Source organism: Callithrix jacchus, chromosome 14 (assembly GCF_049354715.1).
Source record: "Callithrix jacchus isolate 240 chromosome 14, calJac240_pri, whole genome shotgun sequence".
Classification (NCBI taxonomy): Eukaryota; Metazoa; Chordata; class Mammalia; order Primates; family Cebidae; genus Callithrix; species Callithrix jacchus.
Window position 1 is genome coordinate 5,898,817 of NC_133515.1, and position 25,840 is coordinate 5,924,656.

The following is a 25,840-nucleotide window of genomic DNA, read 5'->3' on the forward strand; positions in this document are numbered from 1 at the left end:
CTTCTCCTGGACCGTGGCAACCCTTGGCTCAGTACCTTCCTGCTCTGCAGGAGAGTGAGTTGGGCTCTCAAAGCCTCCTGGAGACTCAGGCTGGAGGGTACACCAATGCAGAACAACATCCCCCACACTTGGGTATGTAGGGTGGGATGGGAGGCTGTTCCCAGGGTCCCAGCCAGAGGGCTGCCCTGAGGGAGAGGTAGGGACACCATTAGTCCATGCTGGGGGCAAGGCCTCAGCCACAGGAGGGATTCCAGGGTGCTGCAGGGCTGGAACCCACTTCTTTCCCACCCCTTCCAGGACCTGTCCCTTTAGAATGTCACCTCCCATCCCCAGCATCCTGCAGTGCTGGGGAAAAACTCAAGAGCAGGCAGAGCCAGGTCTGCCCTTCCCCCACGGCAGAGCTAGAAGGCCCCCTGGCCCTGGGAGCCCTTAGGGGAACATGATGAGAAGAGAGGGGAAGAGGCCCAGCCCTCTGAGGTGGGGTGACAGTTTAAGGTTGGAAAATAGGGGTGTGGCCTAGAGGAGCAAGGGGTAGATGGCCCAACTCCTCCAGGTAGAGGATGCCCTCCCCACCTGGAGACAGAAGCCACAGGCTTAATATCTGGGCCTCCCCCTGAAATGACTTTTAGGTACACAGCCTCCTGGCAGAGCTGGGCTTCCCTGGACAGGGTCTGGCTGGCCTCCTGCTTCTGTAGATGGGGCTGTGGGTTCGGTGGATACTCCAGCCAGCCAAGACCACTCCTGAGCAATACCAGGGGCTCCTGCTCTGGGCCTCGATCTTAGGAAGGAAGCCAGGGTCTGAGGCTGCCTGGCCGAGGCCTCCACACTGAGCTTCTTCAGGGCAGGGGACTCCCACCCATGTGGGTTGTCCCCAGGCCCTGCAGGAATGGGCTGGTCTCCCGCACTGGAACCACTGGGGTCAGGTCTCCTGGGTTCCGCTGACAGTGCCTCCAAAAGCCGCTGCAGGGGTAGGGAGGCTGGAGCAGGGCTTCTACCAGTGCTATGGGCATGGGACCCTGAAACAGGAAAGCCAGGAGGTCAAGTCCACAACCATAGGATGACACATAACTCAGCGGTGCAGAGCCAGAGCTGGCTTTAGTGTTAGTCACGGGGACAAAGAGCCCAGCTCATGGGAGTGGTGCCCACCCACGCCACTGCTAAGCCACTGCCTAATGCCACCAAGACCCAGATTCCCACACTACCAGAGACCAGGACAATGAAGCCATCCCATCTCCTCCCTGCCTGGCCCCTGACGTCACCATCAGAATGTCAGGCCACTCAGGCTCCAACCACTGCCTCATTCACACCTGAGACTGCTATGGCAGTTAAATCACCTGACCCAGCATCAAAGCCCTGCCTCCAGACCCCTCACCCAGGCCACTGCTTGCCTCAGACCCAAGACCTCCCCGAGAATGTTCCTGCACTTATAGCCACATCCAAACTGTATAGCACCAGGAGGTAGGTTGGGGCCTCCTTGTGCTTTGCTGTCATGCCAGATCAAGACTACCCCCTACCTCTTTGTGGACTCTCTTCCTCATTCAGGCCCACATTCCCTGGCTGGCCCCAGCCTCCCAGCACCGCCTCCCATCCCAGATCCTCCTGCTCATGCACCAAGGGCTTCTCTAGGAGCTTCTTCCCTCAGCCCACCCTGACAAAATCCTCCCTGACACACTTCAACCAGTGACTCTTCGACCAGGTCCTGTTAGCCTCACAGCCCATGCCTCCCTCTGCACCTGGCCAGCACCAGGAGCTACCACCACTGCTGCCCATTCCCAGGGGGCCACCCTCCCTTAGCACCCCCTCCACCTGCACACACTGAGGTAGCAGCTCTGCAGGCACTCCCCAGCCCAGGAACAGGCCCCAACATCTTCCTACACTAGCCCCTCCCCACTTCAGACCACTCCCATTTACACAGGCTCCACAGCCCCCACTGCAGTCATGCCCTCCGAGGCAGCCCCAGCCACCTTTCCCTGCCTGGAACCCTGGCATCACCTCCTGCAGGCCTGCCCATCTCTACCAGGTTGTCTCCCACTTTCCAGTCAGTGGATGCATATCTTTTCCTTTCTTTCCATCCCTTTTCTCCCTACCTCTGGTAGCCTCACCTCACTTTATATAGCAGAGGCCCCCATCTCTGTATGTCATCATTGTACATCATGATCCTCCTGCAGACTTGGGTCTACTGTCTTCTTCCTTCCCACTAGATCCAAGAAAGTACCTCAGCCCCCACCACAAGCAGCCTTTTTCCAAATATTCTGGGTGTCCTTTCTCCCCGCTGTATCCATCCCGCTCCTCTGGTGGGTCATGGTTCCAGCATCCGAACACACTCCCATGCTCACCATCTTGATAAACCCATTCCTTGACCAGAGGCCTTTCCACCGTCTCCCAATTCCCTGGTCATAGTAGTCAAACATCTAGAAAAATTACATACAAGGCCAGGCATAGTGGCTCACATCTGTAATCCCAGCACTTCAGGAGTCTGAGGCAGACATATCATTAGAGATGGAGTTCGAGACCAGCCTGGCCAACATGGTAAAACCCTGTCTCTACTAAAATTACAAAACATACCTGGCATAGTAGCGCTTGCCTATAATCCTAGCTATTTGGGAGGCTGAGGCACATAAGACTCCATCTCAAAAAAAAGAAATTACACACAAATTTCTCACTACATCTGCTCTTTAGGGGTTTTTTAGAAGCTGTAAATAGTGCAGTAAAAAATGTAGGGGAAAAAAATAGTCTCATGATGCTGGAACAACTGGCTAGTTGCATGAAGAATGAAATTAGACCCCTTCCTTACACCATGCTCAAGGGTTGACTCCAGATGGGTCATACACCTAAATGTAAAACCTGAAACTAAGACTTAGATGAAAACAGAAGCAAATCTCCATGACCTTGGGTTAGACAAAGGTGTCATAGATACCAAAAAGGAGTGACAACATACGTCAGCTGGACTTCCAAGTTTAAGATGTTGGTGTTCAAAAGACATCATTTAAAAGTGGGGGGGAAAAATACAGGATGTGAGAAACATTTAAGGACTGCATCTCATGAGGGACATGTGTCTAGAATAATAAAGAGGTTTTTTTTCTTTTTGAGACAGAGTCTCTCTCTGTTGCCAGGTGCCAGGCTGGAGTGCGGTGGTGCGATCTCGGCTCACTGCAACCTCCGCCTCCTGGGTTCAAGCAATTCTCCTGCCTCAACCTCCCAATAGCTGGGACTACAGGCATGCGCCACCACGCCCAGCTAATTTCTGTACTTTTTAGTAGAGAGGGGTTTCACCGTGTTGGCCAGGACGGTCTCAATCTCCTGACCTCATGATCTGCCCGCCTTGGCCTCCCAAAGTGCTGGGATTACAGGCGTGAGATAAAGAACTTTTATAACTCAGAAGAGACAACCAAATTGAAAAAAACAAGTGGAAGATATGAACATTCTCCAAAGAAGATACACAGAAGACCAACATGCACATTAAAAGATGTTCAATGTCACTAGTCATTAGGGAAATGCAACTCAGAACTACAATGAGGTACTACTTCACACTCACTGGGATGGTTCTCATCAAAATGATAGACAACAAGTATCAGCAAGGATAGAAGTCGGAACCCTCAGGAACCCTCAAATACTGCTGGTGGGAATAAAAATGGTGCATCTGCTTTGGGAAATATTTTAGCAGTTAAACATGGAGTTATTGTAGGACCTAGCAATTCCATTCCTAGCTGTATACTCAAAAGAAATGATATGTTGACACAAAATCTTGTATACAAATGTTCATAGTAACTCTATTCATAATAGCTGCAAAGTAAAAACCCAAGTGTCCCTCAATTGGTGAATATGGCATATCCATCCAATGGAATATTCAGCAATGTTATTGATACCTGCTACAACATGGATGAACCTTGAAAACATTAAGCCAGACTCAAGAGGCTGTGTTATGATTCCACTTATGAGAAATGTCTAGAATAGACAAATCCAGAGAGGCAAAGTAGGTTAATGATTACCTGGGGCTGGGGGCAAAAGTAGGTAGTGAGGGGAGCAGGAGGCACTCGCACACAAGGTGATCTAGGAGTAGAAGCTGGGTGAGAGGTTATATATACTTCAGCCTTCCAGGATGTCAGATTGTTTTCCAAAGTGGTTGCAGCCATTTATATTCCTGTCAATAGGGTCTAGCATTTCCATTCATCACTCCACATCCTTACCAGTATTTGGTATTATTGGGCTTTTAAATGTCCAATTTAGTGGCTATAGAATGGTACTGTAGTCTTCATTTCCATTTCCTCAGTTACTGGGGTTGAGCATTGTTAGTGTGTTTCCCATTTGGTCTCTGAGATGTCTGTGAAGTCTCTTGCCATTTTTCTATTTGGTGGTTTTTTTTTTTTTGAGATAGGGTCTGTCTCTGTCACCCAGACTGGTATGCAGTGGCATAATCTTGGCTCACTGCAATCTCTGCCTCCCAGTTTCAAGTGATTCTCATGCCTCAGCCTCCCTCCTGAGTAGGTGGGACCACAGGTGCATTATACCTGTGCTTATACTACACCCCACTAAGTTTGTATTGTTTTTTGTAGAGATGGGGTGTCTCACTATGTTGCCCAGGCTGGTCTTGAACTCCCAAGCTCAAGCAATCCACCCACCTCAGCCTCCCAAAGTGCTGGAATTACAGGCATGAGCCATCACACTCAGCTGGTTTGTTCTTTTATTAATGTGTAGCTCTATGTATTTTGTATATAAATTATGTGTTGTGAAAAAAAAATATTTGGGGCCAGGTGCAGTGGCTCACACCTGTAATCCCAACACTTTGGGAGGTTGAGGCGGGTGGATCATCTGAGATCATGAGATCATGAGTTCAAGACCCTCCTGGCCAACATGGTGAAATCCCGTCTCTACTAAAAACACAAAATTAGCTGGGCATGGTGGCACACACCTGTGATCCCAGCTACCTGTGAGGCTGAGACAGGAGAATCATTTGAACCCAGGAGGCGGAGGTTGCAGTGAGCCAAGATCACACCGTTGCACTCCAGCCTAAAGAAAAAGTGAAACTGTCTCAAAAATAAAATAAAATAGGCTGGGCACAGTGGCTCACACCTATAATCCCAGCACTTTGGGAGGCGGGGACAGGTGGATCACGAGGTCAAGAGATTGAGACCATCCTGGTCAACATGGTGAAACCCCGTCTCTACTAAAAATACAAAAATTAGCTGGGCATGGTGGCGCATGCCTGTAATCCCAGCTACTCGGGAGGCTGAGACAGGAGAATTGCCTGAACCCAGGAGGCGGAGGTTGCGGTGAGCCGAGATTACGCCATTGCACTCCAGCCTGGGCAACAAGAGCGAAACTCCGTCTCAAAAAATAAATAAATAAATAAAATAAAATAAATCTGTATTTGTAACCTGTACATTCACTTTCTTTTTGGTGCCTTTGGACAAAGTTATAGTTAATATAGTTTAACTTATGAACTTTCTAGTTTTACAACTAGTGTTGTATCTCATTTAAGGGATCCTTCCCTATCCCAAGGTCATGAAGATATCTTACTATTTTTTTTCCTAAAAGTGTTAAAGTTTTTCCACTTACATGTGTGTCTTTTATGCATAGAGTTATTTGCACATGACATACGTTAGAAAGTTTTAAATAGATGCTAAATGCCTCTGAGACAAACAACTAAGTAACTTAACTGTCCTTCCCTAGTGACCATCAACCGCCCTTTATCAGGACTCTGCTTCTGAATTGGATCTGTTTCTGCATCTGATTCTGTTCTAAGGGGCAACTGTCTAGCCTTGTATACATTTATGTAAAGACAGTTAGTGAACTATACAACTAATATCTGCTAGGCCGAGTCCTTGTTTTTTCTTCAGGGATGTCTTGGCTATCATTGACCTTTCATGTTTTTATATAAAAACTTTAGAATCGTCCTGTCAATTGGGAGGGCCAGGTGGATGGATCACAAGGTCAGGAGTTCGAGACCAGCCTGACCAATACGGTGAAACCCCATCTCTACTAAAAATACAAAAAAATTAGCTGGGCATGGTGGTGAGCACCTGTAGTCCCAACTACTCGGGAGGCTGAGGGAAGAGAATTGCTTGAGCCAGGAGGCCGAGATTGCAGTGAGCCAAGATCGTGCCACTGCACTCCAGCCTGGGTGACAGAGTAAGACTCTGTCTCAAAAAAAAAATCACTGTCAAGATCAAAATTGATATTTTGAGTGGGAATTTATAGGTTTTTTAGGAAGACTGAATTTTTATAACATTGCCCTCCTTTCAGTAATGGATATATTTCTCTGTATTTAAGTATTCTTTAATGATTTTAATAAAGGTTTATTTTCTCTCACAGATGTTTGATACAGCTATCAGATTTATTCCTTGGGACCTTTATGATTCTATTATAATAGTATGCTTACTAACAATTGTATTTTCTAACTGGGTGTACAGATTTTTTAATTGTATCTAACTTTTAATTAATTGTATCTAACTTTTCTAATTCTTATTAGTTTTAATAATTTGTTTATAGATTGTTGCTTTCAATATAGTAATCATCTATTAGTGATTTTTTTGCTTCCTTTCCAATCCTCGGACCTTTAGTTTTTTGCTCCACCTCAATGGCCAGGACCTCCACTGCCATACAATGTGGAGTGGATGGGACAACAGTGGGAAAACTTGCCTTTCAGTTGTAATGTTTTACCCTTCGCTTTTGCCATAGGTTTTTGGTAGATGTTTATTATCTGGGTTAAGAAGTGAGCCCTATTCCTCTTTGGTTAGAGTTGAGTCATGAGTGTTAACTTTCCTCAAGTGCTTGTTCTGCATCATTGTGGCAAGCCCCCGTCATCTCACCCTGCTCTGCCTACAACTTCATCTCCCTCCATGTCACCCTCTCTGACACCCTTAGAGCACAGGAGCCTTCTCCAGGTTCAAGTCACCCTCATGCCACCCCACTCACCTCTCCCATGGGGGCCAGGGCCACCCGGGCTGCAGCCATAGAGCTTGAGGACCCGTGTGATGTCCGAGGCACTCAGGTTCCATCGCTGGCCGATGTGGACGCTCGGGGCCCAAAGCGGTGTGATAGTGGGCAGCCCACGCCGGCTGAAGGCGAGTCTGGAACCCAGCAGGAGACCCCTGATTCCAGATCATGACAGAGGCTGGGGGAAGCAGAGGGAGAGGAGGGCAGGGTCCTTACCTCCCATAGTGCATCACAGAGGAGTAGTCATAAGGCGTCAGCATGTTGCTGCTCCGAGACTTGATGAAGTTGATTTCAAAGCCTCAAAACACAAAAATGATTTAGTGGCATATAAAGATGATGAGCAAGAAAGGGCAGGCAAGGGCTGAGAGTGTCTTCTGGGAGTTCGTAACTCACCCAAGCTAAGGGTGTGAGCCCTCAGCTACCATGCTGCTTCTGGTACCGGCCCGGCTTGACCTGGCTCTCCCCAGCCCTGGGAGGAGCCCCAACCTGTACCAGTGGTGAGGTGGAAGCACAGAGACCCCATGGCTGTCCAACCATGACCTCCTAGCATTTCTCTCCCCCATCCTTCCTCCTTGCATATTCACCCTGTACAGGGCTGGTCTCTGCATAATGCACAGCTACCACGGGTCACACACTGCTCAGGGTCTCAGATGCCCCTCCCACCCCAGATGAAGTGTCTGTTCCTTGACCCAGCTTTAAAAATCTGCCACACTGTCAACTGCAGTGGTAACACCCTAGTCCGCAGCCTCAGGCCTGCTGTTCTTCCTGCCTCAGGCCACAACACTTCCCCAGATTTGGAGCCCATCCCCCCTTGCTCCCGTCCCCCAGGCCTGGGAAGCGCAAGGTTCTCTCCTGCCTTCAGAGGGAGACCCTGAAAGAAGCTTCACCCTCCATCTTTGCTCCCCCAATTCCCCCAAACCCAGTCAACCACCCATACACCCCATCTCAGTCACAGCAGCTCTGTCTCCATGGAGCAGATCAGCGCTCCAGCACCTTCATACCCCAGCCACCTGCCTGGCATAGCTTCCTCTCGAGCTCTTATTTCTTCCTTTTAAAAACTCATTAAAAATAATTTTAAATAAGTAATACATTATTTGGTTCAAAAGTAAAACATTGAAATGTAATAGAAGTTTCCTACTCCATCCCCCGCCAGTTCCCACCTCCCCACCCCACAGCAGTTAATTACTGTTATTAATGTGTCTGCCCCAGCAGAGTTCTGTACATATTAACCTAATACACAAATATGTTATTTTTCCCACGTGGGGAAGCGGGTGTTTGAACCTGTTCTATCATTGGGAATAATTAGTGCTGTTTTCCAACTCAGGTTCTGCTTTTACCTTTAACTCCCTTCTGCTGTCCTTGAACTTGGGTTGACTTAATGCTTAATTTGTTCTTTTTACTGATACCAAAGTCTCCACATTTTCCCTGAGCGTTGCGTTAGCTGCGAAGCATTGGTTTTTGGACAGTCTTTCATGATTTTTTTTAGAATTGCTGTAATTTCTTTAACTCCAGAGCTGAAAGAAAGGTTTGTTGTTGTTTTTAATTTCTAAGAAGGAGCAGCTTTTGATTTTGATGTATTGGTTTCTACTTTACATCGTGATCAGTTTACATTAGTCTACTTTCAGAGTTGGAGTTTTTCATGGTATTTCATGATATATCATGAAATTATCAGATTAAACTTTCACAACTGTTCCACGAGCATTGAGAAAGATCAGAGTCTTGGGTACAGAGTCACTTGTCACCACCCCTACTACTACCTCCCCAGTCTGGTATGATTCAATATCCATCTCCTTCCCTTGGTGAGGTGCTACCCATGTGCCCCAGACACCCCTTTCTCTGTGGCTCTGTGTGTGCTGGGAGCCACTGAGAAAGTGGTGTTTGGGGCCAGGGAGGTCCCTGGGCCCAGGCAGCTTCCCTGGCCACCTCACCTCGAGAACAGCAGTGAAAAGTCTCTTGCTGGACACCCTCCACCTGCAGAAGGGCTTCCGGCTCTAACCCCCAAGCCAGACTCCTGCTCACACCTCCTCTGCCTTCCCTCATGGGGTTCTTCCTGTCTCCTGAACCAGGCCATCTAGCCCACAGTGGGAGGGACCCCACCATCACCAGGATCTGATCCCCAGTGCCACACAGCTGCTGCTCCGAGCACAGACCACAGCCCACCTGCCCTTCTCCAGCCTCCACTGTCCCATGGCCACAGTCTGTGTTTCCTCTTCCTGCACACTGGCACCACTAGCTTATGTCCCAGCCCCACAGTGCTGCTCTCAGCCCGTAGCCCAGCACTTGGCCTGTGTAGCCTGCTGCTTGGGACTGAAGCCTTGGCTCAGCTTCCCCCAGCTGGCACACAGCCCTGGCCCATGGTGTAGTCGCATCTGGCACGAGACCGCTCCTAGAGTACTCAACAAGCAGGTATCACCGGCACTGCCTGCCCCATCCCCAGGGAGAGGACAGGTTCAGGGATGAAAATCAAGACAAAGCAGGTGGTGACACCCAGCTCAGGCATAACTACAGGTTGATGGAGGAAGGCCTGGGGCCCAGAGCAGCAACTGGACCACCTCCAGATCCTAGACAGAAGCAGGACCTCCACCTTCCCCACAGGAAGCAGGCAGGTAGTAGGGAGGATGGGTGGCCTCATCCACGGGAGCTGTCCCCTCCCTGGCACCAGCCTGTCCTACACATGGCCTGGCTTACCTGGGAGGATCTCATTCCAGTTGACATGGATATAGCGGTCCCGGTCAGCCCTTGCGTGCTCATGCCAGAAACCCAGCACGTGCATGAGCTCATGAAGGACAATGCCCTGGCCCTTCTGGAGACAGGCAGGTGCCAGGGAGACCACCTGCATACCTCCACTGCGCCCCACACTTGAGAAGCATCTGCAGGGCAATGAGAGCAAGGGGTGAGTGCCAGCCCCGATCCCCCCAGACACACAGACCTGGGCTCTCCCTCCCAACACCACAAGGTAGACAAACACCCAACAGGCAGGCCCCACTCTGCTCTAGTCTCAGGTCCACCATTCTCCAAGCCCCTTTACTGCCTGGACTTCTGTGAAATGGGCATACTGGACCCCATTCACCAGCCTGGCTGCAGGGAGGTGGCAGGAACTGATATGAACTTGGAGCCACTCACTATGTGAGCACACCCTCCTGGTTAGCCCTGATCCAAGGCTTTCACACACGCTGCCTCAGGCCCCTGACCAGCTAGGAAGCAGGTATTGCTACCACCCCCATCCCCAGAGAGGGCAGAAGAGGCTCAGAAGTTAGGGGACTTGCCAGGACTCAATGACTCACGCACTGTCTGTCCCACAAAACCTGCCTTCCTCACCACCCATGGAGTCCCCTGGGAAAGGAGGGCTTTGTAAATGAGGGTCTGGCACCATTCCCATCCCTTTCCCACTTTCTGCCCTAGAGGTCCAGCTCCCATTGGGCAGACCCCTCAGGGTGGGCAGGGGGACTGTGAGCCCTGGAGAATGGCCCAGAAGTAGATTTTAGGCAATGGACAAGTTAATTCCGGGCTGTAACACAGAAGCAAGCTGAGATACATGTCCTGGTCCCAGCACTTACCCATACATGGGGATGATGGAAATGAAGTCTCTCTGGCCCTGGTAGGTAACAAACCTGATGCACGTGGAACGTTCAAACTCCGCAAGCGCCTCTAGGATGACCTGGCGGCTGGGCTCACCTGAAAGACACTGCCTGGCTGAACCCCCAGAGCCCTGGTGTTCTTTGAGCTCTACATGGGGGTCTGGAAGCAGAGCTCTGAACTCTCCCAAAATAGCATCAAGAAAGGGCAGCCAGCATGGCACAGTGGCTCACGTCTGTAATCCCAGCACTTTAGGAGGTGAGGTGGGCAGATCACAAGGTCAGGAGTTCGAGACCAGCCTGGCCTACATAGTAAAACTCCATCTCCACTAAAGATACAAAAAATTAACCAGGCATGGCGGCACGAGCCTATAATCCCAGCTACTTGGGAGGCTGAGGGAGGAGAATCGCTTGAACCTGGGAGGCAGAGGCTGTAGTCAGCCTAGATCATGCCACTGCACTCCAGCCTGGGCAACAGGGCGAGACTCCATCCCCCCAGAAAAATAAAAATTAAAAATAAAGGGTAGCCTAGTAGTGCTAAGAAGAAGCTGGGCCCCAGATAGACCCTGGCTGTGTGGCCTTGGGTGGGTCACTGTCCTCTGCACAGTATAGTCTGAAGGGGAACCAGATTCCCCCTAGATATACCATCCCATCAGCTCTTCCAGGATTTTAACCCTCCCGACTCAGGAGACCTTTGGGAACAAAAGGGCTTCTGTGGAAGGCTCTTGGGCTGGGGAGGTGGAAGGGTTGTGGTGGCATAAGCAGAAAAGGAAAGAGAAGAGCCACAGCTGCATTAGGAAGAAGGGGCTGCAGCAAGGAGGGAGCCCGCTGCGCTCACTCACTGTACTTGCTGGAGAGCAGGAAGGGGACCTCCACGACACCGCCACCACCCTTGGGCCACTTGTTGCTGGTTGCTGACAGCAGTCGGAAGGGACTCTGAGGAGAGAGCAGCAGCTCAACCTCTGGGAACAGAGGCCACACAAGCTTTGTGCCCCAAGGGTACCACACCCCAGGGCACCCAAAGATGTGGGAGTCAGGACCTGTGTGCATGGGGATGGGGGACCATTAGAGATGGGACAGAGGTGTGGAAGGCAAGGGGGCCAGCTATGTGAACCTTGATGCACAAGACAGTCCCGTGGCCTATGACGGAAGAATTTCAATCTCAAGCAAAGAGATTAGTCCCTGAGGATGTTGGCTAGGAGGCCTAGAACCCCAGGATGGCCTGGATCAGAAGGGCTTGGGCTGGCAGCCCCACCCCAGCATGTGAGCAGTGCCCCTTCCAGAGGGGAACAGCCACCAAGCTTCCCCGAATATGGGATGATGATAGGGACAGATCCTGTTTGGAGTGAAGGCAAGGCAGCACCCTGGTCCACTCTGCGCTCCAGCAACCAGAGCCCTTCAGAGCCCAGGCTCCAGAGCACCCCGGTGTGCCTGCGCCATCAGCTGGAGGCGTTTTTTTATTCTGCTCCAGGTGGTCCCACACCACCTCCCCGAGCACTCGCTGGATAACCCACAGAGGGGCCTGCCCTGTCCCGGAGTTCCCGGGCAGGCTTGAGCCAGTTTCTGGTTCTCCTGGAGGCTGTGCCATCAGTGGCAGCCTCCAACAGGACAGTCTTGCCTTCCCCTGGATCACTGTCCTACTCAGGAGCCTTCTACCATTCCCAGTCACCTAAAATATGGCACTGCTTCCCTGGGCACCGTGTTACCTTTTCTACCAGCAAGGCACCCCAATCCCCAGCAGCCTTCTCCCTTCAGATGTGGGCCCTCAACCCCAGCCAAGATGGTCAGACTCCACACCACTCCTTGTTCCACCATCCCCAGGTCACGACTACCACCAGGCCCTTCATCCCCCACCAGCCACTCTGCCAACACTTGCTCATCTCCTCCTTGGTCCAAATACCTCCCCCAGGCAGGGTACCAAGCTGGGTCAAGCGTTCAAACCTCCTCCTTCAGGAAGCCCTCTCAGGCCAACTGTGCCAGCACTTCAGATACCAGTCTCCCTTAGTATTCAGGCTGGCTTATTCATAATAGAAGAGTCGCTGACCTTGACAAAAAGGGGCCTTCATCAAGCTATGTATGCCCCTCACACATAAGGCCCCATGCACCCAGGGTGGGCACAGAGGGCCTCTTTGGCCAGCCGTGGGCTCATCTGCACCCACACATGTCCATGTGTGCACTCACTGGCCGGACGATGTCCCCCTCGATGAGAAAGCTGCTCTCTGGGGTTTCTTCTGGGATGAGCCCTGGGAAAGGAAGGAAGGACGTTTGTTGGCCCATGTCTCCCAGAACACTGACTCAAGGGACATGCCAAGCAAGTCCCTACTTAAGTCTATTCTTGTGTCTTTCCTGGTAGATTGTTACTTTTGTAAGTTCTTAAAAGGCCTGATGAAATTATAGGTCGTTGGCTCTCCAAGCCTGGATATTTGAGAATGTCAGCCTGTTCGGGGCTGTCTGCAGGTGTGAGGGAGCCGGGAGACAAAGACAAAGGCATCTGAGGCTGGAGTCTATCCTTCCCCTGACTGTGGAGCTAGAGGTTCCCTGAGCACTGAGCCTGTGTGGCCTTGGGGAAGTGGCACAGCCTGAGTGTGCAAGGCTTCTCAGCCAAGCTGTATCCTTCCCCGGCTCAAACACAGCCCATGGCTCCCACGACCTACAAAATCCAGTCCCTGCTGTCAGGAAACAGCAGCCTCTTCCAGCCTGCACCACGTTCCTCAGAACAGGCGCTGGGCTCTCCATTCCCTTCATCCCCCACCTGTTCCCCACCCATCTGTTATCTTCAGGCCCCTTGAGGTGGCAAATTCAAATTTGTTGCACCATCAGAGGCAGGCAAGTACCGACTCTCGCAAGCTCCTCTCCACCTGTAGCTTGCATCTGCTTCTCATCTCTCCCTGAGCTGGGTCTCCCACAAGTGACTCAGAGGGAGTGAGGGAAGCAGGAGAGAAGAGAAGGCAGGGAAGAACCCAGGTGCAGCCTCAGCCAGATATCATGGATGCTCCTGACCACAAATGGCACCTCTGACTTGTACCACCTTGAGGCAGGGGCCAGACTCCTGTCCCTGAGGAGTCACAGTGGGCCACCCCGGGCAGGTGAAGGAGTAGCTCTCAGGCATCTCTGGCGGAGGCAGCTCCCTTTGGCTGAGGGGCAGTCTTGGGGGGGTAGATACAGCTGTGTGGCATTAGCCATATTCACAGCAGCTACAGATGGGTAGTTGCTTCCCAGGGAAGAGCATTGGGCAAGGCACTGACAGCTGTTGAGACAGCCTCACCATAGGTGATAGGATAAGTGTTGGAGTTACTAGCATTTGGGAATTTTCTCCATGGCATCTGACACTCAATGACAGGGAAGAGTCATCGGTTCTGGTTACCTAAGGGTGGGTCAGTGCCTGGGGCTCAAGGCTTAGGAAGAGGAGGCAGATCTTACAGTGGCTACATCTGGTAGGATCTCACCCACCCTTAAGGCAGGGTTGCCCCTGTTTCCCCAGTGCTTCAGCCCTCACGGCTCTAACATCTGAACTCCAGTCTCCATTTTGACTGGCTTTGTTCAGGCTATTTATACACCCTCATTCCTCAGCTTACATCCCCACATTCCCAGACAGCAAGACCCCAAATTTTTTTTAAGATGAAGTCTCACTCTGTCACCCAGGCTGGAGTACAGTGGCACAATCTCAGCTTACTGCAACCTCTGCCCCCAGGGTTCAAGCGATTCTCCTGCCTCAGCCTCCCGAGTAACTGGGACTACAGACATGCACCACCGCACCCGGTTAATTTTTGTATTTTTAGCAGAGACAAGATTTCACCATATTGACCAGCGGATCTTGACTTCGTGATCCACCCAAGGTGGCCTCCCAAAATGCTGGGATTACAGGTGTGAGCCACTGCGCCCGGCCGCCTCAGACTTCTTAACCACACCTGCAAACAGTCCTGCACAGGGTGGCTGATGTTCCCAAACATCAACTGACCACTTAGCTCCACACCCAGGCTCAGAGAGCCAACAGGCCATTTCAGAACGTAGTTTTTCTTATAAAAGTAACAATCCACTAGGAAAGATACAAAAAGAAAACGCAGGCTTAAGCTATTGCCCACAGAATTTCCACCTACTCACACCTGTAGTCCCAGCTGCTCAGGAGGCCGAGGCAGGAGGATCACTTAAGGCCAGGAGTTCGAGACCAGCCTGGGCAACATAGCAAGACTACCCGATCTCTTAAAAACCACTTAGAGCCCAAAGTAAACTGGTCCATTTCCTCCCAGGTTCCGCATTTCTGAGTGTTCAGTGTGGTTTTCACACTACACAGACAATGTCATGCCTCTCCAGGCTCTGAGAAGATGCAGTGGCCTCACCTTGGTTAATTGAAGGAATGTCCTTGTCCCAGGATGCCTGGGTTCCCTCAGGGGTGAGACCATCTTGGAAGCTGGTACCACAGGCTCCTGGGCAGCTGGAGGCCAGAGGCACTCCTAGGATCATACCTGGTCCAGACAGACAGGGACATACATACTGGAGCACCCACCAGTGAGACCAGACAGCAGGATATGGGGTGGTTGTAGGGGATCAGACTGCAAGACTCAGCCCCTAGTAGGCTCCAGCATAGAGCCAAGGAGCCTTCCTGTCCTCCTTGCTCAACCCCAACTGGCCAAAGTCTAGATGACCTCAGGGAAGGAGCTCCCTTAGTGGGACCAAAAGGGCACATGTCCCACCTATGAGGTAAAGGAGGAACAGAAAGGAAAGAGGCAGGACAGACTGCAAGTTCTGACACCCATGGCAGAAGCAGGGCCAGCCTCAGACCCCACTCTATGACTCTCAGCCCAGGCTCTTGGACAATGGGCTCAGCCTGGATAACTCCTGGCCTGACCAGGCTGGAGTAGGGACTTTCAGTCTACTCCCACCACAAGACAAGTAGGTCTGGGCACAACACCTGCTATCTTCTGCCAGGCAGGCCCTCTACTTCCAGAACCTTCAGGAGGCCTCCCTTTGGCCCCCAGAAGCTGACTTCCAGAACAATCCTGGAGAGCTCCGTGCTCTGAGCCACTGAGCTCAGCTACAATCTCTGCAGGCTCCAGCCACAACCTTCTGGTGTCTCCCCAGCTTTCTCCAGGCTGGAGCCAGCAGCAGGAGGGCCAGGCAGCCAGCTTACCTGCCAAGGAGAGCAGACCCAACACCCAAGACCAGAGACCCCCTACACCCTCCATGGTAGAGCCCTGCCGCCCCTTCAGCAAGCAAGACTAAGCCCCTAGCAGGACACAGAAGCCTAATTACAGAACCAGCACCACCACCCCCTCTAAAATAGTAGCTGCTCCAGCTCCCACCTTGTTCCCACCAACGAACTCCACCTGCAGCCCCACCTCAATCAGCTCTACCTGCAGCCCCGCCCCAACACCTTCACCTGCAGCCCACCCCAACCACCTTCACCTGCAGCCCACCCCAAGCAGCTCTACCTGCAGCCCCGCCCCAACCACCTTCACCTGCAGCCCACCCCAAGCAGCTCTACCTGCAGCCCTGCACTAACCACCTCCACCTGCAGCCCCACCTCAATCAGCTCTACCTGCAGCCCTGCAACACCTACCTATGGTTCCCACCCCAGCCCAGTCCCCTTCCTGGCTGCAGTGGGTAAGACTGAGGGACCCACTTGGGAGTGTGGCTCTTCTGAGGTTCCTTCCTGCCACCAGGGGGCAGAGAAACATCGCAGAAAGTTGCTCCAGGCCCAGCTGAGGCCCCAACCCTGGGACAGACCTATCCCTCCAACTAGGGAGACACCTTTCCTGCCCCTGCCTGTGCTTAGACATGGGGAAAGCTGCCTGAGACCCTGAGGCAGTCCCGGTGTATCTCTGGAAGGAGGGAAAGATCACTGCACTTTCACAAGCTTTTATTTTAGTACACAGATAGAAAAGCGCACTATCATAAGCGCAGGGCTCCAGGAAATTTCACAAACTGAACAGTGTGCAACCAGCACCCCAAAAAGCCTGCCATGTGGGAAAGGTGGAACCTGCAGATGCCCAGAGCCTTGCAGGAAGTCCACCTCCCTAATCCCACAGCAGCTGGCATGATCAGTCAGTATTTATTCCCATTTCACAGATTTGGAAAGTTAAACTCCTTACCTATATCCTCCCACCTCCGTCCCCCTGCCTCAGAGCCAGGTTGCTTAAGGCCCACCTGGACTGAAATCCCAGAGATGGAGCATGTCAGCACTGGGCAGCATTTGGGGACATCCTCACAGCCACCCATGCCCAGTGAAGGGAAACCGCAGAGCCAAGAACAGCAGCTATTGTCCATAAAGACCTCTCAGCAATCCAGAGTTTTTCAAAAGATAGGAATCAGAATCACAGGGAGACTGTGATGGAAGCAGACACCCTGCTGCCAGGGCAGGGTATTGACAGACGTCAGGATGCACGTGACGGATATGCTAATTAGCCTGTTGTGGTCATCATTTCACAAGGTATGCGTATGTCAAAACATCACATTGTACACTTAAACATACGCTACTTTTATTTGTCAATTATGCTCAATAAAGCTAGAAAAAAATAAGTAAAATAAAGAATAGGTTCCCTCAAAACACCAAGAAGTGCATGATTCTGACCACTTAAGATGAGTGTTTAGTATAAAAATTAAAGTAGGCCAGGCGTGGTGGCTCATGTCTCTAATCCCAGCAGTTTGGGATGCCGAGGCAGGCAGATCACTTGAGGTCTAGAGTTTGAGACCAGCCTGTCCAACATGGTGAAACCCTGTCTCTACTAAAAATACAAAAATTAGTCAGAAATCCCATGAACCCAGGAGGCAAAGGTTGCAGTGAACTAAGATCATGCCACTGCACTCCAGCCTGGGCAATAGAGTGAGACTCAATCTAAAAAAAAAAAAAAAAAAATTAAAATAATGGTAAGAAATAATCACCCTGCTTTGGGAGAGAAACAGGGTCTTTATTAGGACATGTAGTTGGTCTGAGGACATTTTGCTGAGTAAAACAAACGAGTCACAAAAAGACAAACCCTGCATGATTCTACCTCCAAGAGGTGTCTAGAATATCCCAATGCACAGAGTCAGAAAGTGGAGCACAGCTTACCAGGGACTGGGGAGTGGGGAGGTGGAGTTATTGTTTAATAGGTATAACATTTCAGGTTCCCAAGATGAAAAAGCTCTGGATATCTGTTGCACAATGATGTGAATACACTTTCTACTGCTACACACTTGATTATGGTAAAGATCAATTTTACGTAGCGTTTTTTACCCCAATTAAAAGTTGAAAAATTTAATAATAGGAAAAAAAGGAGGGAAAGAGAAAGAGAAGGACAGTTCGCTGGATGACAAGGTATTGGGTGGGGTGGAATAGGGTAGGGCCAAGGGTGGGCTGGGAAGAAGCCACCAGTCCAGCTGGTGAGATGAAGCTGTGTGGTGTAAAGTCCCCTACGACTTAGAGCCCCAAGCTGGTCCCAACAGACATCTGCTCAGGTCCTAAGGAAATCGGGATAGCAGCTCCGGCTCTGCTCAGCTTACACTGGAGTGGCTCACCCCACCCTCAGAGAGCAGAGGGAAGAAAGATCACCCTTCATTCGGCCTCACAGAGTGAGTGCCCACTTCTGCCGGGCTCCAGGCACATGGCTAAGAGGACCCCAGGACCAGCTGTCGTTAAGTGTCCATCCTGGTCCAGATGCACACCTTGAACTTGCACACCTGCACATCAGATCAACCTCACTCCTAGGGCCATAGTTAGCTAACATTTTCTGAACATCTACTATGTGCAAGCAATGCAGGGATTGACTTGTGTAAGTCTACAACCTGAGAGGTGGGGCTAACAATGAAACTCCATTTTACAGACAAGAAAACTGTATACAGCAAGGTTAAGCAAAACCAGCCACCATACTGTCAAACTATGCTGCCCACTGCCCCACATGTATGCCCTCCCGGGCATACAGAATGCTGTAAGACAGCAGTTCCCAACCTTTGTGGCACCAGGAACCAGTTTTCTTTTGTTTGTTTGAGACCGAGTTTCACTCGTGGCACCCAGGTTGGAGTGCAATGGTGTGATCTCGGCTCACTGCAACCTCCACCTCCTGAGTTCAAGCAATTCTCCTGCCTCAGCCTCCTGAGTAGCTGGGATTACAGGATGCCTGCCACCATGCTCGGCTAATTTTTGTGTTTTTAGTAGAGACAGGGTTTTGACATGTTGGCCAGGCTGGTCTCGAACTCCTGACCTCAGGTAATCCACCCACCCAAGGCCTCCTAAAGTGCTGGGATTACAGGCAAGAGTCACCGTGCCTGGCCCAGGGAAGAGTTTTGTGGAAGACAATTTTTCCATGGACCAGGGGTGAGGGGGTTGGTTTCTAGATAATTCAAGTGCATTACATTTATTGTGCACTTTATTTCTATTATTACATTGTAATCTATAACGAAATAATTATACAACTCATCATAATGTAGAATCAGTGGGAGCTCAGAGCTTGTTTTCCTGCAATTAGACGGTTCCTTCTGGGAGTGATGGGAGATAGTGACAGATTATCAGTTAGTTTCATAAGGAGCATGCATCTTAGATCCCTCAAATGCAGTTCACAACAGGTTTGAGCTCCTATGAGAATCTAATGCAGCCACTGATCTGATAGGAGGTGGAACTCAGGCAGCAATGCAAGCGATGTGGTGCGTGGGAGCAGCTGTAATACTGATGCAGCTGCTCACTTCCTACCGTGCAGCCCGATTCCTAACAGGGATCTGCCCATGGCCTGGGGACCTCTGCCATAGAGGCAGACCGTTTTCAGAGGCAACCCTTGTCTGGATGACACTCCGAGAGGCCGAGAGTGTCCCAGTGAGCCTGAAGCAGGACTGGCTCAACCATCACCAAAGGCGTCAGAACCCCTGCTCTCAGGCAGATCACAGCACCCCCTTCTGGCAGCCTCGGCATGCACCCCTTGGCTTCTGGCATGGATGAAGCCCTCATCTCAGGTCTCCACTGATACTTTAGTCCTATGCTGGGCCTACAACTGGAAGTTCAACGAAGATATGCTAGTTAAGTGGGTGTGCAGAGCAATGAATCCCATCCCTGGTGACAGGTCCTGTACCAGACACGGGGCCACATGCCTGGAACAGGGGCCACTGTGAGCCCCCCACCACCTGGGGTGTGGGAGAAGAATAGGGAGGCTGCGGGGCCCTGCTCTGAAGCAGCAGAGGCCCACTTGGCCTGGGAAGTGCCTCTTATGTGGGAGTTCACACACGCTCCCACAGCAACACCATGCACAACACACACATGTGCAGAGGCCAAGACCACCCACCCTCACAGGACCACACCCTCAGGCACACATTCACATCCTTCCACGTTCTGAAAAGGAAGCGGGGTCTGAGCCAGCTTTGAGTCACAGACAGGAGCCAGCCTCTCAGAAACGACCCTGTTCAGCTCCAGAGTGAGGACTCTGTCGGGGAAAGGACGCCAGCCCAGGGTAGAAGAACCAGGTCCAGCAGGGCAGCCTCTGAGGGAAGGTCAGACCTGTGCCTTCCGGTCACTGGCCCTTCTGCCCATCCACTTCCCAAACCGCGCAGGCACAAGGAAAGGTGAGGTCCAAGAAGGCTCCCGGGCATCAGATGAGACCAGACACTTGTGGGACTGTTGTTTTTTTAAACAAAACAATATTTTATTGACACATCCTCAATGTTCTGTATAAATATAAAGTGCTAAGTTTCCAACCCCTACCCACAGAGCTAGGAGGAAGCGGGGGGGAGGGAGTGTTAAATGTCAGCAGAGCACAAATAACTTTCCAGCACCAGCACAGGTGTGGAAGCCTCACAGAGGACACATGCAACATGACACACTCATCACTTCCCAAGTCCCCAGCTCCCCCAGGAACACAGGGCTTAGGCTCCAGGCCCCGGGGGGACCACACCCCAGACAGGGCTCCTGGTTGTCACAGCTTGTTCCTTGGAGCTCTCAGGCTGCCAAGGGCTTCAGCATGGTGGTGGACTAGGGAGAGTCCACAGTATAGAGTCCAGTTGTTTTCTGCCAGAAGATGGGGTGGGAGAGAGCAGACACAACCTCAGTTCCCCACCCCTGAATGAGGACCAGCCTCATTCCCCCAGCAGAAGAGCACCAGGTTGGAAAGGCCATCACGCCGGCATTCCTAGAGCCCCCCCTGTGGGGGCTCCTCAAACTCTGAGGAGGCAGCAGCCTTCCCAGAGGTGAGGGGTCTGTGCTGGCTCAGAGGGGAGCCCACCAGTCCACAGTCAGCTCCCCCAGGAACCAGGGAGAGCCAGAGCAAGGCAGGCAGGCAGAGGGGTGCCCACCAGTCCACAGCCAGCTCCCCCAGGAACCAGGGAGAGCCAGAGCAAGGCAGGCAGAGGGGAGCCCACCAGTCCACAGTCAGCTCCCCCAGGAACCAGGGAGAGCCAGAGCAAGGCAGGCAGAGGGGAGCCCACCAGTCCACAGCCAGCTCCCCCAGGAACCAGGGAGAGCCAGAGCAAGGCAGGCAGAGGGGAGCCCACCAGTCCACAGCCAGCTCCCCCAGGAACCAGGGAGAGCCAGAGCAGCAAGGCAGGCAGGCAGAGGGGAGCCCACCAGTCCACAGCCAGCTCCCCCAGGAACCAGGGAGAGCCAGAGCAAGGCAGGCAGAGGGGAGCCCACCAGTCCACAGCCAGCTCCCCCAGGAACCAGGGAGAGCCAGAGCAAGGCAGGCAGAGGGGAGCCCACCAGTCCACAGCCAGCTCCCCCAGGAACCAGGGAGAGCCAGAGCAGCAAGGCAGGCAGAGGGGAGCCCACCAGTCCACAGTCAGCTCCCCCAGGAACCAGGGAGAGCCAGAGCAGCAAGGCAGGCAGGCAGAGGGGTGCCACCTCAGTGACACAGCACCTGGGTCTCAAACTGCAGCAGCTGCCCCATGAAACTAAAGTTGGGGGAGATGACCCCCCGGCGCTGCTTAACGAAGTCAAAGGCCTCGTCTAGCCGCACACGGCGACTTTGCATGAGGTATGCCAGGCAGATGGTGGCAGAGCGTGAGATGCCCGCCTGGCAGTGCACCAGCACCCGGCCTCCACTGTTCTTCACCCAGTCTGCAAGGGAGACAGGGGAGTGATGTCAGACAGGAATGTGCCAGGAGATAGGTGCCCCCACCCCTTTCCCGTGGAGCCCCTCGGGATCTCTGGGCAGAGGCGCCCCCTTACCAATGAAACCTATGGCCTCCTGGAACCAGGCGCTGATCTCCACCATGTGGTTGTCCTCCACAGGGATACTCTTGTAGCGGAAAAGGCCCTCAAAGTGGTTGGGGCAGCTGGCGGACACGTTGAGGACGGCTGTGATGCCACAGGCCTGCAGCCCCTGCAGGTCTGATGAGTGGTTGCAGCTGCCCAGGAATAGGTAAGGCAAGATCTCCACAGGGCCACCCTGGAGGGGGCAGAGGGGTGGTGAGGCCTTCTTAGCCCAGCCCCAGAAGGCTGGAGCAGCAGCGGGTGGAGACCTCATGTGCTGGCCAAGACCAGAGGAGTCCTCAGCCAGTCCTCCTGACCCGAGACAGGACTCAGGAATGTGCGGAGGACACACAGGGACACACAGGCCCCTCATGCCCCCAACATACACATGCAGACATATATAGACCCACACAGGCACGCGCGAGCAGCAGTATCAGCCCCCCACACACACACACTCCCGCACACACACGTATAAAGGTGTGTATATGGGCAAACTGCTCACATCCGTAAATGGCAGGCTCTTTCCCTAAAGGCGTCCAGCCTGCAGTGGGGAGGGAGGGAAGGGCGGAGGGCAGTGGCAAGAACCTCTTATCTCCACTCACTTGGTCGTAGAAGGGAGCCCTGGGGTTTGAGCGGCTGGTTTCGTCCCCTACTGGCGTCTGCGCAGGAGCGGGGGCCTCTGAACACAGATCCGGACAGCAGGCCTGGAAGCCGTCGAAGCCTCCTGCAGGGAGGGGAAGGGCACAGTCAGCGGGGAAGGCCCGGCCGGGGTCGGATGCGGCGGCCAAGGGCGGTCGGCGCGCTTACCTCGCAGGAAGCACACGGCAGTGGGCCCCGCGCGGGTCTCATGCAGCAGCGCGGTTAGCAGCACGTGGGCCGGGCCGTCGGGCCGGAGTTCCGCCACCGAGGGACTGCCCTCGTCCAGCACCACTGCCCGCGCCAGCTCCCCGCGGTCCAGGCGCGCCCTCAGCGCGCGGTCGGGCAGCAGGCAGGAGAGGGCAACTGCAGGAGGGCCGCGGGCGCGGCGCCGCAGCAGCGCATTCCAAGGCACGGGTCGCGCGGCGCGCACGTGGCGCCGGCAGAAGGCCAGGAAGGGCCGGCAGTCCAGCAGCAGCGTGCGCTCCGCCTCCCGCGGCTGTCGAAGCAGTGCGCCCAGCGCCGTGCACTCAAGCTCGCGCGCAGCCTCCAGCCCCATGACCACCCGTGCCTCTTCCTCTCAGCTCCAGGCACCCTCTGCAGCAGCCTGTGTTAAGTACCCGTGGGCCGGCCTACGGGGCACCATACAAGGGCAGAGCAGGAAGGCGCTGGCGCCCGCCCCCGCCCCTCACGTGGGGCGCAGGCAGGGCGGACCCGGGGACTCGGGGGAAGGCGGGGCGCGGGACCAACACACAGGGAGGAGGCAGGGACCAGCGACTAAGGGAGGGGAAGGTGTCTGTATTTGGAGGAAACGGCACCCCCTCCAAAGGGTGTCTTTGCGCCCACCCTTTGACCTGTCCCAACCCACTCAGTCGTCAGGAACCCAGCGTCTCAGAAGCAAGTCCCCTCTCAGGGCCAGAGATGTCTCCTGGCGTACCCTCCCCTCCCCCCATCCTGTTCTCCCTCTGCCTTTTCCCTTTACCTCCCAGAATTTCCCTCCTAGGAATCTGTCACCATACTGACAAATGCCTGCTGCCACGGGTGATTTTTACACTGTCCTTTTTCTCATCTATTTGGAGACCTTGGGCTGGAGGGACTCTCTCCTCTCCCTCCTCGCCCCCCATTGCCCAAATGAGACCAGCACACACAATCTTGCAGTAGGTCGCTGGCCAAGCTAGGCCAGAACACAGTCCCCGGAGGCCCAGGCCCCTGGGCTTGGGCGAAAGGGAAGTGAGGCGGGTCCTGGGGCCTTTCAGGGGGAAAGCAGGGGTCTGTGACCGGTTTCCAGTTATGAGTGGGGCCAAGTCTCTCCCTCCTAGGCCCAGGGAAAGCCCCCAGGCCCTGAAGAAAAGCACTTCCCCTGCCACAAGCCTGCCCTGGAGGGAAGTCCACTGACGCTCTGAGCCCTCCCCACACTAATGGGGATTTCAAGACCTTGGCAAGGGGAAGAGAGAAAAGCAGAATAGAACTGGCCTCCCCCACCCTAACCCTCCCTGTCCAGCCCCCCTGGGCAGCAAAGTCCAGGACTAGCACTGCAACCCTAGGACTGGGGCCTGGGTATCCCCTCCATCCTGGCCTCCCCCAGCCCTGCTGCCGGATGTGGTGAGGCCCAGGTGTGCGTGGGGGGTCTGAGCCACAAGAACTGTTGGCAATGAACTCCCAAACTCAAGGAGAGAAGTTCAGGTGGGTGGGGACAGTGTCACTGAGCTGGAGCTGCCCCCGCCCTGCCCCTAGCTGCATGGGATTTCAGTCTCCCAGCCCCCAGTCTCCTGAGGCCCTCCTCTGTGCCCTTTGAAAGACCCTTCCAGCTCCCCCGCAGACAGCTATGTCCAGATCGTCTTGGAGAGTGACAGCTGGGACCTGTGTAGAGCCCACAGCCCTTCTGGACTTGTCGGCTCTGAGCTCCTCACAGCAGTGTGCCGTATGCCTGGTTGTGTTCACGGGACCGTGGAACCTGTGCAGTTCCACTTCGTGTGAGAAGGAGCTGGAGCTTGTGTGCGCTAGGGTCAGAGCACATGCAGGAGAAAAGCCCCGAAGACTCCAAAGATCCCTGGGGCCACATCACCCTCTCAGTGTCCCCATTTGTAAGGGGGAGCACATCATGGAGCAGCACCCGTCCACACTGGCTCCAAGGCTCCAAGGCTATGCCACTGTCTGGGCAACTTGGCTGAGGCCCCGCCCTCCCTCGCAGGCCAGTCTGGAGGCTGAGGCAGCAAAGCCCACAACAGAGCCAGGGAGTCTGGGCCACAGATCCCAGAGGCTGATATGAGCTCTTATCTTTGGCATCGGCCTCCAAATGACTTAATGCTGATTCCAGGGGCAAATTACAGAGTGTGCAGAAGGACAGTCAGATCTAGTCTTGCTGTTGGGCTGGGAGTCACAGCCTTCCAGCTCCGTGGGAGAACCCCAGCCAGGTGTGATCCCCGATTCAGGAGAACTCAGCTCAGCCTTGTAAGGGGCTCCAGTCCCCAAATCCCATGCTCGGCTGGGCCTCTTCCCTTCCTTCTGGAGAAACTGGTATACTTTGCCAGGGAGTTCTGCATTAGGGGAGAGCACTGCTGAAGGTTTGCACTGATGGCACAGTCCCTGGGGCCTGGCACTCTTGGCCACAACCAGTGGTTTCTTTTTTTCTTCTTTTTAAGTAACAGGATCTTGTTATGTTGCCCACACTGGCCTCAAACTCCTGAGCTCAAGTGATCCTCCTGCCTCAGCCTCCAGAGTAGCTGGGACTACAGGCATATGCCACCACCTGACTCAGGACCTAAAGTGACTCCACATATGTCACCCCCTTGAGGCCATTTGCCTTGGGGCTGTCCCCTTTTCAGCTCTGGAACATGGGCTCACAGAGGCCCAGCTTAGCTATGAAGGCAAGGATTCCCTTTGCCTTCTTTCCCCACTCCCAAACTGGGGAAAGCCCCACCCCCGATTACTGGGTGAAAGCCCAGGGCTGGGTAAGAAGGTGGAGAGACACAAACCCATGCCCCTTCCCAATTTTGCTCTGACAAAAGCCCCCCAAGCCTTAGGTGCTGCCACTGGTTATTATGGTGCAGGACGCCTGCTCCTCTCTGTCACCCCTGAGAGTCTCCCCAATACCCGATCACCAGAGCCCAACCTTGGGAATGGCAGCAGAGAGGAGGCTGGGCATTGGGTGTAGAGGTGGAGAATGTGATGAGGAGGGGTCTCTGCTAGACAGATGCTCGGCAGCCTGAAGGCTCTGGAAGCAGGACCGGTCCCTGCCACTAGATGGGAAGGGGCTGACCTAGGCTGGGGGTGCCTGTTCAGAGCTCTCTCTGTTTTTATTTGTGTTTTTCTCGGCCTGGCTGTTACAGAGCAGACACTATCAAGTAAGTTTGGGCTCAGCAATTTTTTTTTTAATTGAAAACCTGCGAGACTCACTGGGAACAAATGATGATTCTGCGTGTTATTCTTTTTATGACCATCCATTTTGACGGCTGTTTAAGCGTCACTGGCTCCTGCCTTCGGGATTCCGGGTCTTTCCCAGCCCCAGCAGCACATCCACCCAGCCCCCTGCACAGCAAGTCTCCCTCCC

At 53.4% G+C, this 25,840-nt stretch overlaps 2 protein-coding genes across 2 annotated transcripts; both read right to left on the reverse strand.

Moving 5' to 3' along the window:
• Nucleotides 1-594: 594 nt before the first annotated feature.
• ASTL (astacin like metalloendopeptidase) lies at nt 595-15,694 on the reverse strand. Its single transcript, XM_002757375.5, has 9 exons — nt 15,640-15,694; nt 14,849-14,974; nt 12,693-12,754; nt 11,354-11,447; nt 10,494-10,611; nt 9,625-9,806; nt 7,153-7,234; nt 6,916-7,070; nt 595-1,016 (listed from the first exon to the last, which is right to left on the reverse strand). The coding sequence occupies exons 1-9, from the start codon at nt 15,692-15,694 to the stop codon at nt 595-597; spliced, it is 1,296 nt and encodes a 431-aa protein (XP_002757421.4).
• A 4,397-nt stretch (nt 15,695-20,091) lies between these two features.
• Nucleotides 20,092-22,878, reverse strand: DUSP2 (dual specificity phosphatase 2). The gene is made up of 4 exons (XM_002757368.6): nt 22,462-22,878; nt 22,257-22,378; nt 21,631-21,850; nt 20,092-21,519 (listed from the first exon to the last, which is right to left on the reverse strand). Exons 1-4 carry the CDS (start codon nt 22,847-22,849, stop codon nt 21,305-21,307), a joined length of 945 nt encoding a protein of 314 aa, XP_002757414.1. The 5' UTR covers nt 22,850-22,878; the 3' UTR covers nt 20,092-21,304.
• Between the last annotated feature and the right edge of the window lie 2,962 nt (nt 22,879-25,840).